The 18,453-nt window shown below is 50.0% G+C and overlaps 1 protein-coding gene across 1 annotated transcript in view; it reads right to left on the reverse strand.

Annotated features, from left to right (window-relative positions):
- The window catches only part of LIMD1 (LIM domain containing 1), a 34,336-nt gene extending 18,694 nt beyond the window's left edge, over positions 1-15,642 (reverse strand). The window contains exons 1-2 of the mRNA XM_075055371.1: positions 14,369-15,642; positions 4,847-4,948 (exon numbers count right to left, since the gene is read on the reverse strand). Coding sequence (XP_074911472.1) covers positions 4,847-4,948; positions 14,369-15,539 — 1,273 coding nt within the window. The 5' untranslated portion in view covers positions 15,540-15,642. The remainder of the gene's footprint in view (positions 1-4,846; positions 4,949-14,368) is intronic.
- Positions 15,643-18,453: the final 2,811 nt, after the last annotated feature.

Raw genomic sequence — 18,453 nt, forward strand, 5'->3', positions numbered from 1 at the left:
GATCTGCATGTTTCTCACGCGTGTCAATCCGTGTAGTGGGTTTATATCCAATTACAGGCAGTAAATTCTGCCTCCACTAGAAAAGCTGGCAGTTTCTACATCTGAAGATAACCATACAGACACATGTGCCGTGGGGAAATTCACTTGGCAAGGCTGGCTGTCCTGCTGTCTGGGATTAAGTTGCACTTGCAGAAAAAGGTGACTTTCTACTAGTAGAGTTACTTAGTGGTGCCAATAAAAACCATGGCCTTGTTGTTTCAGGGGTTATATACCAGTACAGGACATGCTTATTCAACATAATTAGCCCAAAGACACCAAGAGCTGCATTGCTCTAAGTAGCCATGCTTTATAAGCACTGCAGCAAGACTAATTAGCCCAAGCAGAGGGCTATGCTCAGACAATACTGCTTCGATAGCTTAGCTACCTCGTTTAGTAAATGACCCTTGATACCTCTAAACACAACTACATTGTGAAATATTAAATAAAAATATATATACCCAGAGGGTGGCAAGAGACAGCCAGCTCGTGTGATTTCAAACTCTGCCACTGGAACAGCAGCCTGTTACCCTTATGCAGACATCAACATTAATCTGAGCTTATAAAAAAAAAAAAAAAAAGAAAAAAGAAAAAGAAAGTAATGCAGTAATGTTGACATGTCAAAGATCGAATTCTGTAACCTGGCAAACATGCAAGGTTTCCACCTCTTTGCAATAAGGGGCCAAAATTTGGTCCTCGTTTTGGCCCTTCTGCTGTAGTTCAACATTTAATGCTCCTTCAAACCATCTTGCAATCAGTTCTTTCTTTCAGACTTCCTTCCTCGCCTACTGATTTCCTTCAGTCATCTCTGACGCTTCCCTTGCACTTTTTTAGCTTTCAGATTTCCTCTGAGGACCAAGAGGCTCAAGTACAAGGCCCTTATGCTCTAAATTATGCTGCTAGCAGAGCTTAAAAAGGTCTGTTTTCCAGGCAACCTGCAGCAGTCAGATATAAGCCTGGCTGAATCCTAGAGAAAACACTAAAACACAATAGGTTAGGGTGGTACTGTCTAGTTAAATCTGTATCATTTATAAGGTCTTCCTACTACCTAAATAATAAGTATCAACACCTGCATTTTTTGTGTTCTGAGGAGGTATAAAGTAGTGATTCAACTTAAATGGTTAATGTGTAACAAACCATTTGATAACTACAACTGTTTGTACAAGAAACTGAAAAAAAACCCAACCCCAGAAAAAAAAACCCTCAAGACAGAAACGGACACCTTGAGCTTGCAGGAAGTAGCTGTATGAGTTTCGAGGACTTTTTTTTTTTTTGTAACCTACTTTCATGGCCCTCCTGTAAAGCAAATATAATTTATTACTAATCCTGCAGAAAGAGCCTGAAGTTTTTTCCTCTCCCCCTCTGCAAAAAGCTGCCTTGTTTGTGTCTCTGCCCTGTAACAAACAAGAAGATAAATGAGACATTTATGCCAAAGTAATCATTCTAAATCTGTTGTTTTGACCTCTAAGCCAAATTTTCTGCTTTACATGCCAGTGGCTCAGATAAAACAGTACTTTTTTTTTTCCTGACAACTGAACCCTGTAACGTATGCGCAGCTCTGCTCAACAAATTGCTCTATCATTTATCTTGAACATATGTGTACCAGGAAACAGAGAGTGTAGGAAATTTGGCACTATGAGGTACCAGCCCCCTGCCCCCCTTAGACCCTCTCAGTTTTCTGTATCTGGGAAACCAATGCACGTTTGGACACAAATCCAACTACGAGCAAAATTAGAAATCCTCACTAAAATGAAAACAGCAGGATAGCGGATATAAATATCTGGAGGACAATATGCTTTACCTTAATAGGTAATTTTGTGTATTTTATTTATTGGAGTGGAGATATTCAGCGTTCCACCAGAGCAGAAATTTTAGGATTGAAATTGTGGTCGACCTTGACTTCTCAAAGACAAGTTTGTACTGGATAGTGTTCAAGATGAACTCCACTTGACCTTAAAAGCACTACCTACTTTTTAGCTAGAAATCAGAGTTTCCACATAGACTGCTCAAAGATGTGCTTTCCAGCTAGACAGACAACACCGTCCAGACAAATAGGTATTTTTCTGGCAGATAAAATGGTTTCATCCTATTTACTGCAGCGACCCAGATGACAGAAAGCCTGCAGAGGGGCAACGCGCTCTCTCCGGTCAAACGACAGGGCTGCGTGCCCTTCATCCCCGTAGGAGCGGATGACCCGGGGGGGTCAGGGAAATGACCTCGGTCTGTGAAAGGGGGGATTCCCCTCGGGTACGTTTCCTCCCCGAGCACAGGGTGGGATGGCACGTACCACCCCAGGCATCAGTTAAGCAGCTGCGACGCAAAGAGGCTTCGTGAAGTCAGCCAGCTACGCCTTTACCAGCACAAGCAGCCGGGTAGCAAAGCCCCGGAGCAAGCGACTGGTGCACGAAGCCCCTGTGGACCGCAGGGGCGGCAGCGCAGGAAACCACCCCCGTGTGCTGGAGGGTTTCTCACCAGTCTTGCTACTTGTAGAGGCACGTGCTGTGTGAGGGAAATGCCACTACTGCGCGGGCCGCTCTCCTTCGAGTGCTGGGAATCCCACACCACCAGCCCCTCCATCCATCCACGCCGTCCTGCCGGCTGCCGCTGAGTCCAGCTTCTGTCTTAGTACAGCTGCTGCCCCAATGGAAGGACTTGAGCTTTCAGGAGTGACTACTCTCCCACGCGTAACAAGCCGAATTAGGCTCTCACTTATACTCCCGTGACTTGCGTTCCCCTTTTTTATCTCGTATGGAAATACAGTGTTTTACAAGCCTTTTTTTTTTTTTTTTTTTTTTTACTTTCCATTTGAAACCCTTTGCCCCAGCACATCTCCTCAGCACACTTCTCAGTTACAGCCTGGGTAAGAGAGAAAATGGGCTTTACTTTGCTAAACTTAGCCTCTTTCCATCTTTGTAAGTCTCATCTGACACCCACACCTTTTCATCTTGCATTGGAAATCTTTGGAAAGGGTTGCCTTTTAGAATAAGCAGCAAATAGCTACTCTTTGAGCCTTCACCAACCCACCTCATCAGAAACCTGATTAAGCTATTTTTTAACCAAACACAAACAAAGATAAACGAAAGTAACCGCTGATACCTCTGCAACTGCAAATACTTTTCTAGCACTCGTCTCCAAATAAAGGTGGTAAAATCCATTCTAAAAGGGGGATTGAAAGTGTTTCTTTCTAAAGCACCAGTTGCACAGTAGTAATTTTAGAAATTTAAGACAGCTCGAACCTGCTGCTGGATTATTTTTAACAGGAGCTTTGTGTGCAAGGGCAGTTCAGAGGCTGCCCAGCCATGGACGGTAAGAGCTCCCTGAAGCAAAGCCCCGGCTGCAGCCAGGAATCCTCTCTGTGGGAGAAGAGTTCGAATTAATTTATAAGAGAAGACAAAAGAGTGAGCTGCTGACTTCTGAGCCTTTAGGAAACTGCCACCATGTGCAAACACCACTTTTTCTTTGCCATTTTTCTGTCTTCGGTCAGATGATGGTGAAGTGCTCTACTGAAAACATAGGTGAGGCAAGCAGCTGGTGTTGGACAGCTGGGAAATGAGCAGAGTTCAAGGTTCAGCTATTATTAAAAAGCATACACATCTTTCTATATTTATTACCACTTTACAGCTCCAAATAAAACACATGCAGTCCTGATGAGTTTACAACTCTAAATACAACACAGGAGAAAAACCCTAAGACTCATCTGGGAAAACCAAACTCATATATACAAAAGCACTGGAAGGATTATTACTATTTTTTCTGCCACCACATATACAGCTCCATTTCTAAAAATACTCTACTAGCCCTGGAGTTAAACACAACAAAATAGAAAAACCACTGTCTTACAAACACAGCCACGATTTGAAATCACGTGGCCTGTTCCTCACCCCAGCTCCATCACGGACCTCCTCAAAAAGCCACTTAGGAGGATCCACATGTTGCAGCATGCTGTATGTGCTAGCAAGCTTCAGATGTGGGTCTGACAAGCAGCAGGGAGCTCAGCAGGGCCAGCTGAACTATTTACCCTGCTTCCTGGGCAGATTTCAGAGGGCTCATCATTGCTGCTCTCAGCCTGATACCTCCGGCACAATAACCAGCTCCCTCCCTGCCATGACCAGAAAGCAAGCTGGCAGAGACATGCCCCTCATCTTGGGGCATCTCTCCATTTCTCCAGAGAAAGAACAAGCAAGATGTGTAACCTGGGTCATTCATGCACTTAGATGCTTTGACCAGAGGTCCCTCAGAAGGGCAAAATCATTTTAGCACGTAAAACTAACGCATGCAGTGAAAGCACCGTCACCGGACCAACCGTGCAGCAGCTCCATCTGAAAAGGTGTCTCTGGCACTCATGGAGCCCACTGCCGATGCTCGTGCCCTGCCTGCATCCTCGGCACGGTGCCGACCCGGTGACTCTCCCTGGGGTCCGCAGACTGAAAGGCCAGAAAGGCTGTAAAGTCTCAGCTGACCAATAAAAAACCCTCTACATGCTAGCTAAGGCATATTCACTGCCACTTTGAAAAAAATACTCTTGTAAGTAAGAAAATGTGGCTGTAACTGAGAGGCAGAGGAATGAAAACAACCGTCCCCCATACCAGAAGGCAGATGGCCGGCACAATCCAAAATATCTTTTCTACATGCCTTGCAAGAATCCGTTCAAAAACAAACAGCCACCAAGACATACAGCTGTGGCAGACTCCAGCTGACAGATAATTCAATAACCACCTCCTTCTTTTCCCTCTTTACACCAGAAAAATGCTAAGCCTGAAGAGTTTGCCCCAGGGCCCTGCACCGGTGGCAGGCGGCAGGAGGTACTCACTGCAGGCTCCGCAGGTGAAGCAGCTGTCGTGGTAGAGGTTGCCCATGGCCTGGCAAGCCTGGTTTGCTCCGTACACGCCCTTGCTGCACTTCACGCAGGTGCCTGGAAGAGAGAGAAGGAGACAGAGGTGAGGAGCAGGACCTGGCGGGACAGCTGGGGTCACTGGCTGGGCAACCACACCTGTAATTCAGCATGGTGGCTTGGCAGCTGAGGACCAGGCGGTTCATTGAAGCCACGAGATGTAGGTGACATCAGCGTCACCCGCCCTGAGAGATGCCGTTAACAGTGGTCACGATGGCCATCGAACCTCCATGGTGAAAGCCTTTTGCAAAAAAGTAAACTGCACAAGAACAAGAACAGCTGTGTCTGGCTACAGCAACATCTCCTTCATTCTCCCATCCTTCCCTGCAACCTTTATATATGCAGGCAGAAACGCAGTGAGGCTGCCCAAAACCACTAGTAGTGGCAACCACTAGTAGTGGCAACCACTAGTAGTGGCCGGGGAGAGAAAGTCCTTGTCCAAGGAAAATGACACATCAAGCCTGTGTATGTACTTCAGGCATTACCCTGAGATTGTGCCAGACTGGTTTTAAAGCAGCATCACCCTTTAACTACTCCAAATGAGCAACTTTAATCTGTGTTTAAGCAAATAAACACAGATCTACCCAAGCATTATCTTGCTGGAGATCCTTAGTCATGCCGTGGTTAACAAAACTTCACTTCTTTGGGGGCACCGCAAGCTCTTGAGTAATTGGAAAGGTCTGGTGAAAGTTAGGAAGAAGCCCAACATACTTACGACAGCACTGAAAAGTAACTCCCAACTCCGGCAGCACCACGCTGGCACTCCCAGGTTGGTTAACAGTTTCTTCCTGCAGCAGATGCTGCAGCCATCAGTTTTCACACTACAGGGATAAAAATGCTCAGGAGCCCTTTGCAGCCGCGCACACATGGCTGCTGAAAAGCAGACACTTCATTTTCTCGGAGCGGACCTGGCTCTCTGTGCTGCAGCTGCCTGCATGCATTCAACCAGCAAGCTGAAAGCCATCCTAGCACTGCTCCAAGCCCCCTGCACTCAGAGCCAGAGTCCAAACTGACACAAACCTGGAGAGAAGGCTGCAGAGAATAATTAGTTGCTCTGTTTTGTCCAAATCTGACCTGAACTAAAATGCTAGCTTGGCTGCGGGTCCACCCCAGCACGCAGTCTGGCACCAAGTTAGCAAAACTTGCTGGTTCTCTTTGAACCAAGTGGATTTATCTCATTTATTGAAAGAAAGATTTTAAGAAAGCAAAAGATAAATCATGCAGGCTTTAAAAAAAAAAAGAAAAAAAAAAGGAAATAAAGGACAAGACAAAGATAAGAACATTTGGCTTTTCAAATGGATGTGTCCTCCCAGGAATGCACATGTTCAGCGGCAGCCTGAGATGCTGTGCAATCATCTGACACAAGAGCTAATGGCTACCTTGCAAAACTCCCTCCCTACTACAGCAATGCTGAGCAGAAAGTTTTGAGAGTGGAAAACCTGCCAATTTTTGCTGCTCGAAGCCTTCTTTCCACGACATTCACCAGGCTTTCCATAGAACCAATGTATTTATTGCACTGCAAGTGCTGCATTTTCCCCTTCTCTGTGCCAATGAGCAGCTGCTCCAGAAAAAATCACCAGCGTGCTCCAATTTCCCTCTTTCCAGAAAGCAGCTGGGTGACACTGAATATGGATGAGCAGCAAGAAGAAGCAGGAGGGAGAAGGCACAGCAGCTGAGTGCAGGCGCAGCACTTGGTAAAGATGTCAGCAGGCATCTAAAGCCACTATAAAATACCCTAATGCAAATCCCACGGAGGGCAGAAATTGCTTCTGCTGTCTCCTGTCCATCCCGTTTAAGCTTCAGAGCGTAGGCACTGCCCCTGTGGTTTCCTCAACGGGACAGATGATAGTTCGGCCGGATCCTGCAGGAGCTGCCCAAGCTCCCGCACCTGCATCTGTACCCAAACCTTCCTCCATCGTCCGCCCCTCAACCCCCACATCCTTCCTCCCTGCTTTCAGTACATGCTCCACTTCAACCCCTGCTTAACCCTTTTATCCACTTCTTTCAATATTTAGGCCTTTAAAACACGGAAAATAAAGTCACAGAATGAAAGGGGCTTTAAAATAAATTGACAATGTTGCCTGTAAAAACTATAATGTGCTAAATTACCCAACTATGTAATAACCAGCCATGCTATAAATATTTATAACTGTCCTGTGGCAAGGCTGACAACTGAAAAATGGCATTATGGCAAATCTGTGTATAGTTCATGTTTTTACTTGTATCTGCTAAATCTTACTTGAAAGCCAATTAAATCTCAGTAGCAATTGGAATTATTCTAGAAATAAGTCTTTGCTTCTTCCAAATATAATGTTCTGAAGTATTTTAAGCAACATACTTGAGCCTTCATCTCTGACTCAGCATACCTGGCCTGAAAGGGGGGGAAAAAGTGATTTTTTAATTGATTTTTCCTTTCCACTTCTTTTTTTTTTTTTCCATTCACTTCCCGCTGCCACAATGATCCTGTTCTTTCGGCTTAGGCTACGCAAGTAAAAAGCGATATCTGTTGCTGACAGCAGCCAGTCGTTGAGCTCGGCAACACGTATGTGAAGCCAGCCTGAAGGAAAGCAGCGCAGCACAGGCCACATCCAACCCCATCCCGCAGCAAAACAGGCTCTGCGCCCTGCTCCGCGCCAGCTCCAACGACTATTTCCCGAAACAGTGCTGAGCGTGCTTTCTGCTAGCCAGAGTGTAGAGTTAAAATGTCAGCAGCATCACTCCAGCCCTACATGCCGCTGACACTAGTCAGCAGCTCTGGGTAATTTTCTTGGCGTAGAGCAGCTTTTAGCAAAAACTTCTGTCCTTAGCTCGAAGCAGAGGGATCCCAAGTAGCCACAGCTCAGCAAGATGCCCAACTCCTGCACTCCGTTACTTTGCTGCACATAACGAGCGCTTATGCAAGTGCCGATCTGAGCAGATATCCCCTCTGAAATTACAACTTTTAACATCAGATGACATTATTAAGGCGTTATTAAGGAGAAATGAAAGGTTTCTCTTTTGCCACTGGGACGACAAGCCCAAAGTACCGCACATGTGCAGCGCCAGTAAATTCACGCTCAAGCGCACTGGCAGAATGGTAGCCAGATTTGGAAAGGGAAAGGGATGGAAATTGCTGATTTCGGCTCAATTTCTGCCGGCAGGGCAGCCGGGCCCCGGACAACAAAGAAATCTCTGTTCCCTTTCACATCATGCGGCAAGCAGCCACCCGCGCTGCAGCTGAGCGCCTGAACAAAGGGACCTTTGGGGCAGAACTGGGACCGAAAACATGCCCTGTAAGCCACTTCCCAGCACTCGCCGTACTCCATCTCGGCACTGCAAACCAGAAGGAGGGCTGTCACTGGGAACAGCCTCGGCTCACAGGTCCGATGCAGACCTCAAGGGCTGTCAGAAATGAAAGTGAACCCGGTGCTCAGTCTGAAATGTCTGTCCCACCCTCAAAGTTCAACAAGTGCATTTCCATTTACCACTGGACTCAAAGCCTTTAGAGAGACATTTTTTCCTCTAAGTGTTGCTATTTCACTTTTACCAGAAGGACCTCAGTTACTTACTATATCCCACTCGCTAAAACTCCAACGCAAACCATGCTGAAGAGCAGCATTTTCTGGGACTGGTCGGTATGATTTATTTCCACATGCCAGACATCATCTGTCTACAAACCCGGAACACAGTTGCGGGTTTTTCCAGCAGCATCCCCCTTTTTTTCAGCAGCATCCCCCTTCTAGCAACATCCAGGACAGCCAAGCTTTCCTACACGTGCTCCTGGTCGGGTTTTCTAAGACCGTCACTTAATTTTGGAGGGCCAAATGTGACAGTCTGCTACTTCAGTGGTGAGATTTCCTCGCCATCTCAATCCGGTCTCAGATAAAAGCAGTGCAGCGGCAGGATGATTCTGGTGGTGTGGGTCTGCATACATAGCTAATGCAGAAACAGCACTTGGAAGAGTAAGTCTGTCCTCCCCTTCCACTTACTCCATGCAAGCCACATTTCCATGATCAGCTTGACTCTTCTCCATCACACATAACTTGTTTATTGCGCCCTCCTAACAGGAGGCTGGATTTATGCTGAAGAACCCCCAGCGCCTTTGCACGTAAATACCTCTGGTATCATCTTCCCATCTGCCCAGACACGCACGCAGCTAGTCCAGAAGTAGACCCTGATGCCTCTTGGCAGAAGTTGTACCTTCACGAGGGTCCTCCCCATCAGAGTGGGCAAGAGGAAAGCTGGCAGGGGAACTCTTACCTTGTTCCTCTTTTCCCGCTCTGATGGGGAGGACCCTTGTGAAGGTACAGTTTCTGCGTTTCCAACTCACCTATTCATAACAGCAGAACCCAGTCCTCCACTTCGACACCCATTTTTCAAAGACTGTCCGCTGAGAAAAAGACTTCGCCCTGTCATACCCAATGTGATACTCAGTTCTTCAGGTTTTACTTCAGACCTTCTCCAGAACCTGATGCCACCTCCCCGTGGCTCACCTTAACCAAGTAATTTCTACGTCAAACTCTAAATTAGATACATTGTGTGTCTCGCTATGCTGTTAACCACTACTGTGCAATTGCTCTTGCCAGAGAGCTGATTTCAAGGAGATCTGGAGGCCTGGGTGAGATCGAGCGCTTGGAAAACCTGGTAGCTTGGTCCCATTCACCACTGGGTGACTGGGTGACTCAATGGTAGCAAACATGTACAGGTACTCCCTGCCCAAAGAACCAGAGAGCTGGTAAATTTTTCTGTATCATTTTTGCATGCTTTGTTCTTGACCCCCGATTTTGCTGTAGACAGTCGTGTACACACTGCCAGTGAAGTACAAAAATGCCATCAAACTCACGTCAGTGACATTTTAAGTACCTTATAGCAATGTCAGAGATTATGTTAACTCCAGTGCCACATAAATGAGGCTCCTTATTCCTTTCAGTCTCCACTGCCACAGTATCCTGGCTGAACGACCTATTGCTCCTCTGCCTCGACTCCTTCCTTTTTCTTTCCTTTTGGTAGATTTTTCCTTAGCTTGCAAACCCAGCTAAGCTCCCAAGAGGAAGGGAGGAGAAGCGCATGCTGCTGTAATCTTGAAGAGCCGTATCCCAGGCAAATACTTATTTGCTTGGTTTCTTGCAGTGAGATAAGCTTTGCAATCTGCACACACCCACTAGTCCACATGCCGTGATCCTTCCAGCTTTCCTTGTTCCACCAAGACCCATCTCGCCCTGCCTCCTGCTCCTCTCTGCTGCAGGCAGGCATCTCCTTCCAGCTGCGGTGTTCTCCCAGAAGCAGGCAGCAAGGGATGCCTCCGCTCATTCCCGGTGGAAACAACGCCATTATCATCACCCACATACAAAACAAACCTCAGAAGAACTTTCATTTTAACCAGAAATTCTCCACTTGGCAGCCTTGAAATTACTCTTGCTGCTGCTGAAGCACCCTGGTGCACCATCAGCAGCAGGGTTCAGTAAAGTCTGCAGGTGCGTACAGCCTGAAAGTTAAGTAAATTGTGGTTTCGGCAATGATAAAACACTAACTTCACTATGCACTAGACTTCAAAAAAGCACTGCTGGCCTTCAAGCTGATCACACCCATTCAAAGGTGCTGGCATTCCAGGTCTCCACAGAGTTCAGCGATTCAGCTACTGCTCTGCTTCTGGCAAGGGGAAAAGAAACCCGTAGACTTAGCCACGAGATCTTCTCTGCCAGACTGCTGCGAAGCATCCCAGTATTTCGCTGCAAAACAAGATGCCTGGGGCTCTCCTAAAATACCTGCAGCTTATCAGCTCTGCTCGAAATAATAAGGAAGTCAGAACTTAACACCTAACAAATACTTATAACAAGAAAATTTATAAAAATTGTTTTAGAAAAAGCTCTTGGTAAGGGTGTAGACAGCATTCATCAGACGGAGATTTCCATCTAGCTGTATGAAATAAGCATTGGTAAAACCACGATGCTACACATTACACCTCTAAAAGCACTCATCTGTGCCTGCAGACCAAGGAACTGCATGGTACCACAGGCTCTGCTAAAACAGGAATGGTAAAACCTCCCTGCAGACCCCAGGCCTCTCCCCTACCAAGTCACTTCCAGACAGTGCAGGCAGACGCTTGGTTTGGTTGTGCACCTGCCCAGCTCTCACCCGAAAACTCATCCGGCACCAGTCCTCGGGATGGTGCCGCCTCACCCAACCCAAAACGTCTGCGTTGCACTGGGTGCTGCTAGCGGGGGAGTTGCAGCTCCCCTGCTCATTCCTGTTCAATGAATCTTCCCGTTCACCAAGTGGAGATGAAGGCTGGTGCATCCAAAGGAACACCATGGAACATCAGTGGGGTTCAGGCACCTCACTCCTGGACGTTCCCTGGAAACGGTACACCAAACATCTGAATACGACCTAAGCTGGCTTCCAGCGACACCTCCCAGGGACATGGGGCCCCTTCTCTGCTTCACGAGAACCAGCCTCTCTAGGCAGTGATTTCAGGATTTCCCTCCCCAAGCTTAAGACCTGGGTGATACCTGAGACTCCCTACACCCTCCTCGACAGCCCACATAAATCAAGTCAGCACTTCAAAAGCACTCTTGGAGAGGCCAAATTCCTCCAGAGACACATGCAGCCCATGCTGCTCACACATAGGCCACTATTTAAAAAAAAAAAGAAAAAAGAAAATTCTTGGCTTTGCTTCTTTCCTTTCACTTACTACACATATTCTGAGTGGACAAAAGTATTTTGTACAGCAACTGGTGCTGACAGATAACCAGATCGTCTGTTACTCCTCAGCAGAGATCCTACCTGTGTATGCCTAGGCCCTAGCTTATCCTTTCCTAGGCTTTAATTTACAAACACTCATTTTCACATAGTGAAGGAAAAAGCAGCTCTTTTACTGTGATCAGAATTAGTTGCTCATGATAAACAACTGGTCCAGACCGAGACAGACTGAAGGACCATATGTTAACAAGACAGACAGACCCATCTTAAAAAAAATCCCCTTGTTACAGGAGCAGCACCCAAAATTAGGAGAGCTGAAAGCATTTTAGATAAAATACTTTGGTCATTTGCACTTCAGTCCTGGTTTCATTTCCTGGCTCCGATGTACTGCAAAGCTGCTACATTAGCCATCCCCTCACTGGGTGAAAGTCTGCAACAAAACAAGCTGTTGATCCTTTTTATCACTATTGCATAAAAGTATTTATTTTCCATCCTAAAGTTTGCTAGCTTGAGGGTAGGGCATAGCCAAGATAGATTCAGAAGACCAGCAGGGTCCTTTATTCCTCCAAAGGAAGTAAGGTAACTGAAAAAATGAAAATAAAAGTGAGAAAGAAAAGGGGAGGAGACCCAGAATTAAAATGCCTCGGTACTTGCCCCTTCCTGCTCCTCGGTCCTCCACAGGCCAGATCTGCTGAGCCTTCCCCCACAGAGTTGAGGCTCCATAAAAATTGACTTCTTCCTCTGCCACAACTGCATTGTTTTGTTTTCCCCTCTCCTCCTTCCCAAATTTCTCAGACGCTACACCCTGGTGTAAAACCTCCTGCCAGGAGGATGTCAAAAGGCCTCACTGGGGACCAGGAAGCCTCCATCTCTCCTCCCTCCCTCACCAGGCTCACCAGTAACTCAGCTGCCTGACCAGCAGCATTCTCCACGCTGCCAGAATTACTCCTGCTTCACCACAAATTTCCCGCAGGACGAAAGCCTCCCCCTGGCGCTACCCCCTATTTTGTGACAAAAAATGTAAAAATAATCCAACCACCGACTAGGTCCCTCTGCTGTCTCACCGCATCCATTCCCATGCACGTTTTGGATGAGGTATGATCCAGCTGGTTTACTTGCACCGTGAGGAGAAGATGCGCACAGCAGGGTCTGCTGAAGAGACCCCTGACACCTCTCCAGTGGAGCTGAATGCTGCCTCCAGCAAAATATTCCCATTTTTGAGCACTGCCTCCTACCAGACTGTTGTCCCAACCCCATTTTCGTTATCAGCTCCTTGCCATGGCATTCAGCACTGCCCCCCCTCCGATGAGGCTCCCTGAGATCATTCAAACCGCGCGCCACCCGCGCCCAACAGAAAGTGCCAAAACATGTTTCCGGGCCGAAACACTCCAAGTAGAGCAACTCAACACATCACTCTTCTGCAACAGAATAAAAACACGTCTGCCCTGCCACAAGGCTGAATCCAGTCTCAGACACTAAGATGAACAATCCCAGCACAGCCCTCTGCGGGCAAGTACCACCGCCCGATGCCAAGAAATGCATTTGGTTATGCAATTTGCAACTGAGCACTCGGTGGTCCCTCCAGCTACGTCCCTGAAGCCCGGCGTGAAGCTCACGGCTGCTGCTGCGTGCACAGACCACTGCTGAGCCACCGACCGACCCCACCGGACAGGACCCCGTGCAACAGCACCTGTGCAGCCTGAGCTGCAAACCCTTCCTCCGGACCAGGCTCTAGAGTTTAATCTGCCCCTGCGTCTACTTCTGTGACCGTGGGTTTAAAATCATGAGGAAAATCCATGCACTAGATCTGCTCCTGATGTTTGTTAAATTAATGGTGGATTTCTCGGCCTTCCCAGCAACTTTGGGTTTCCTTCTCCCAAAAGCTGAACTATCTCACCTGCTATTAAATGGCAGTTGACACGACAGGGAAAGGAAACGCTCAATTTGCTCCTGACCTTCTGCCATCTTGGGGTAGTAAATTGTTTTAATCCAGCAGGACATTTAATATCCTCACTGGGAGATCCTCGCATGTAAGCGGTCCCTTTTCAGGGTCAAGCGCCAGTGATAACCTCTGGTGGTCTGGACTACTCACGGACCCAAGATTTAGGGAGGAATGTGCCTATGGCCTGTTTTTCTGCCACCTTCAGGATGCACCCATCCTTTCACAGCTGATGGGGACCAGCACTGGGGGCTGGGGGAAATCCTGGCAAGTTTGGGAAGCCACCACCCTTCCCATCCCCAAGAAACTTCTCTTCAACCGATCTCGCAAGCACACCTGGCCATGGCCACCTCCGGGGGGAGGCTACCACCAAGCCTCCCTCGAACTCTGTGTCCTTCTCCGTGCCCACAGCGTACACAGGCTGAACGGCTGCCTTCTCGCCCACACATGGTCAGGCAGTGTACTTTTAAGACGCATAGAACCAGGAGTACTGTCAAGAAAAGCGAAGTGCCTCCCTGCTGGCAGCGAAGGGCACTCACTTCAAAAGACGCTGCTCCAGCTTCTTCTCAGTGCTGTCCTCTCCAAAGCTGCTAAACTACCTTTGCTTTAAAAGTTAAGAAGTAGGATTAAAGAAAAAAATGTTGCAGGAGGAAGAGCTTCCAGTCCTTGTGATAAATAAAAGTTAAACAACAACCACCCCCCCGAGCAGCTGAAAAAGCACAATGAAGCAGGCGTACAGGCAAAGGCAACCCTGCAGGTACGAACCCTGCAGTGACACTTCACAACGAACGCTTCTCACACCGACTGGCGGACTGCCTCCTTACCGAAGTAATCGGCCTTTGGCCGAGCATCCATCTCCTGCTCCAGGCGCTGGGTCAGTGCCTCCAGCTTCAGCTCGGCCGCCGACGGCCCTTGCTCTGGCTGCGGAAGGAGGGTCTGGCAGGGCAGCTTCACCTTCGCCATGCTGGAGCCCTCCGGGTGCCCGGCGTCCGACCGCGGGCCACTCATACCCTCCGGGAAAAGCGGCTGTGGAGCATCCAGAGCCGTCGGCCCACGCGAAGCCAGGCGTGAGGTGCCCGGCTCTGGGCTCGCACCGCTGCCGTTGGGTCGGTGGTTTTGACCGTGGGCCACGAAGTGGCCAGCTGGGCTGGGGTAGGCAGTGGTGTGCTGGTAGTCCACACTCGGGGCGGTGGGTGCAGAGCTGGAGGAAAAGGACAGCGGGACACCCTGGTACCACAGCTGGTTGCTGTCCCCTCTGGCCCTGGGACCGCAGGGCTCGGTGGGGCCCGAAAACCCCCAGGTGGGCTGCACCGAGGGGGCCGAGAAGGAGGATGACCTCTGCTGCGGCAGTGCCCCCAGTGCCCCCTCCTCTGTCCCCACGGAGGGTGCCGGGGGGGTCCGGGCATGGGAGAAGGAGGAGGACCTCTGCCCGGCTGGCGTCGGATCACGGCCCCCACCACACTGCCTGCCCTCGCTGCCGTTCTCCTGCCTGCCGCGGCAGGGCTGGGGGTCGCCGGGGCTCCCGGTCTGCTGCTCCCCATGCCCCACGCCGGGACGTGAGCCCCCCACTCTGGGGATCCTGTCGGGCTCCGCTTCCCAGCCCCGGCGCCCGGCCTGGCTCCCCGGGGCCTCGGCACGCGGCACGCTCTCGCCAAAGCCGCGCTCCCCACCGTCGTACGGCCTCGTGTGAGGCCCCTCGGCGGCGGAGGCCGGGGGTGGTTTGGCACCCCATGCCGCCGGCGGGCTGGGCCGGGGGGGGTTGAAAGCAGCTCCTCCGTTCAGGGCGGCCATCAGCATCTCCTCCTGCTGCTGCTGCTGCTGCTGGAGGTGGATCTTGGCCATTTTGGTGGCAAAGACCCGCCTGGTCTCCTCGAACTCGGGGTTGTTGCCGGTGGCTTTGTCCACCCGAAAAAGACCGTCCTTGGAAGCCTCGTACATGTTGAGGTCTTCGATGAACTTGCTGGCTTCCAGACCCAGATCGTCGTACTTATCCATCCTGACCGGCTTAGCGGGCTGACCCCCGCGTTCCTCCTTCTTCTCCTCCTCCTCCTTCCCGCCGGGTTCTGCCGGCCGTGCCGCCGCGCCGTCTCACTCCCGCCGCGCCCGTTCCCGGCGGGGGCGGGGCTGGGGGCGGGGCCGAGAGGCGGGGCGCGGGCCCCGCCCCGCCTCTCGGCCCCGCCCCCAGCCCCCGCCTCCGCCTCCGCCCCCGCGCTGCACTAAGCGTCACCAGTCAGCGGGGACGGGCCGAAGACGTCGCTTGCGGCTCCGGAGACGTGACGTGCGCAAATTGCGCGCTGCACCCAGCAAGAAAAAAAAACCAAACCAAAACACCTTTGTGAAAAAAACAGCCCCTCCCCATGAAAAACTGCCGTGCCGTAACTATCGTGCCAATTGTACGCGGCGTAGTCATGCTTAAGCTTAAGTCAGCGTGACTGAAGGACCCCGGCTCATTGCAAGAAGGTCACCCCCCGGCCCGAAGCACAATTCAGATCAAGAAAGAAGCAGGTGGGTGATGACATCATAAAAGGACAGTTGCTTTGGCAAACAGCGGTGTGGGCGTGTTACATAGCAATTGGTCCCATCGTGTTGTACTTCAGTGCTTGAACAGTGCAAGGACCATGTGTAAAACCCCATTCGGGGTGCCCCAATGTGACCGGCACACCTCATACGTGTGACGAAAGACTTACCCATGTGATCCAATACTTGGCATCCCGGCCTCTCTCCTCCGTCGGCACAGGCCCAGTTGCGTAATTTCCATGGCAAAACCCAGCTGGGGGTGCCCGGAGGTCGTGGTGGGCTGCGAGGGGATCCCTGCCAGGCTCGGGGGAGAGGCCGGTTTGTAGGGAGCCGGGGCACCTCTGAGTAAATCAACGGGTGCAGTTGATCCTATGGGCCCAGGCATGTGTCCTGCATTCCCAGGACTTGTTGTTTTAATTCTCTCCCAGGCTCCAGGAGGGAGGGCCAGGTGTTGAGGAACATGGAAATTCGCTGCCTTTAATAATTGCGAATTGGGCTGCGACCAAAACGTGTCAGAAACCAAAAAAATCCCCTCTCCTCTTTGACCAGGTCCATTACAAAGGCACTGCTGAGCAACTGAGGCCGGATCTAAAACAGCCTGACTCTTCCAGCAAGTTTTGGCCAACATGCTTAAAAATCACAGCACTGTGAGCCCCTGGAAAAGGGGCCTGTCTTCTCTCAAAGCAACCTCCAAGATGGCTTGGAGCCTCTGGAGAGGCTCCAGGCAGGACCAAGTGGCTCGTCCCTGCAGCAACAGCCTTCGGCTCGAGCTTGAGCCGATGAACTTCAGACTCGCAGCAGTTAGCCTGGCCATAGCAGAGGGTTAGATGAGGGGTTTGATGGTTTCTAGCGGAGGCAGGTGGGTGGGAGTCCCAGCACAGGGCGAAGCACAGCAGTGGAGCTCCCCCAGTCCCCTGGAGCCGGGGAAGGGGGACCCCAGCACGTGCTGTCACTAACCATCGCCTGCCGAGTGTTTAAGGGATCAGTAGTTCTAGAGCTTTCACACAGTATCAGGAAAACATCCCATCTGTCAACCAATCCCATCTATCAAACCTTTCCAAGCCTTCCTCTGCCGTGGGAGTGAGGGAAGGAGGGAGGTCACAGCTTCCCCAGGCTGACCCCCACAAGCCCTGCTTCACTTTGGGAGAAGCTGGGTGCCCGGGGGCTAAACCCCGCTTTGCAAAAGCCCTGGCAGTTCAGGAGGGTTTAGCTTGCACCTGGATGTCCGTCATGCAAAGGGCAGCAAGCCTCTGCCCATGCCAGGGCTCTTTTGGCTGGAGTGGAAAGGGCCTGCCTCTCGTTTTGTGATTGGGAGAGGCCACGGTGGCCCCCAGCAGCTGCTTGGGGCCAGGCAGGTGTACACTCAGGCCACCAGTTACTGAGAGCAGCTACCTCTTTTGAGGGACTTGAGCGAAAATGTTGAGTCTGTGGTTAAGCTCTGCTGGGGCAGTGAAAGCCAAAACTGAGTCTCAATGTCTAAAGAGCATCCTCGGAAAGGGCTAGTGCAGTGCAAGGCCGGTTTTGGCAACGTCCTGGGCTGATGAGGGGAACCACGGCAAGTGGCTGAAGTGTGGGGTGCCTCCTCCTCCCCGATGGCTTCGGGGTGCTTTTGGAGATCAGGTTAGCAGAGATGCTGAGTTTTCAGTATCACCACTTTCATTTAAAATGGGGGGAGTCCAACATTAAAATGATGAACAACAAAGTTGGGACCAAACAATGGATTGCTTGAGTCTGTAGTCGTATGGCCCGAAAGAATGACAGAAAGGAAAGAGAGCAGCAGGTAGGTAAGGATGGGAGCGTGAACTCCACCACTGCTTTACTCACGAGAGGAATCTGTGACGTTAGTGGACAAAGAACAATCGAAAAGGAAATTACACATCACTCTCGCATCTTCATCCCCCTCCTCGCCAAAGGTTGTAAAGTTAATCAAGGGGAGGCACGCTCCTATCCAGCATATCAGAGGCTCAGGCGGTGTCTGTTGGGTTTTTTTTCTTCAGACACACTGAGATGAGGCTCTTCAGACCTCTAGGAAACCAAAACCCTGTGGCGGAACAGAAATATTTGGGAATAGACATCTCTGCTTTCAGCTTTCAACAAACCAACCAAGGAAGAAACTTCGCTCAGACCATGGTTTTTTTCTGACTTTTTTTTCTTAAGGGTCATGCATACATTTTCTGCCATTACTTTTTATCTAACATCTGTAAGTCATTTTACAGCCAGGCCTGCAGAAGCTCACCACCTTGGGCGGGGGGGGAAGCAGCCTTCTTGCCAAATGGCCACTCTGGATGCTGCTGACCTTCACCAGTTCTGTAAAGTACATTTCCTTCCTATGCCAAAGGATCAAATCAGCTGTCTGCAGAACAATGCTCATGCGGACGACGTGGAAAAGGCT

The sequence above is a fragment of the Buteo buteo genome, chromosome 2 (assembly GCF_964188355.1).
Source record: "Buteo buteo chromosome 2, bButBut1.hap1.1, whole genome shotgun sequence".
Classification (NCBI taxonomy): domain Eukaryota; kingdom Metazoa; phylum Chordata; class Aves; order Accipitriformes; family Accipitridae; genus Buteo; species Buteo buteo.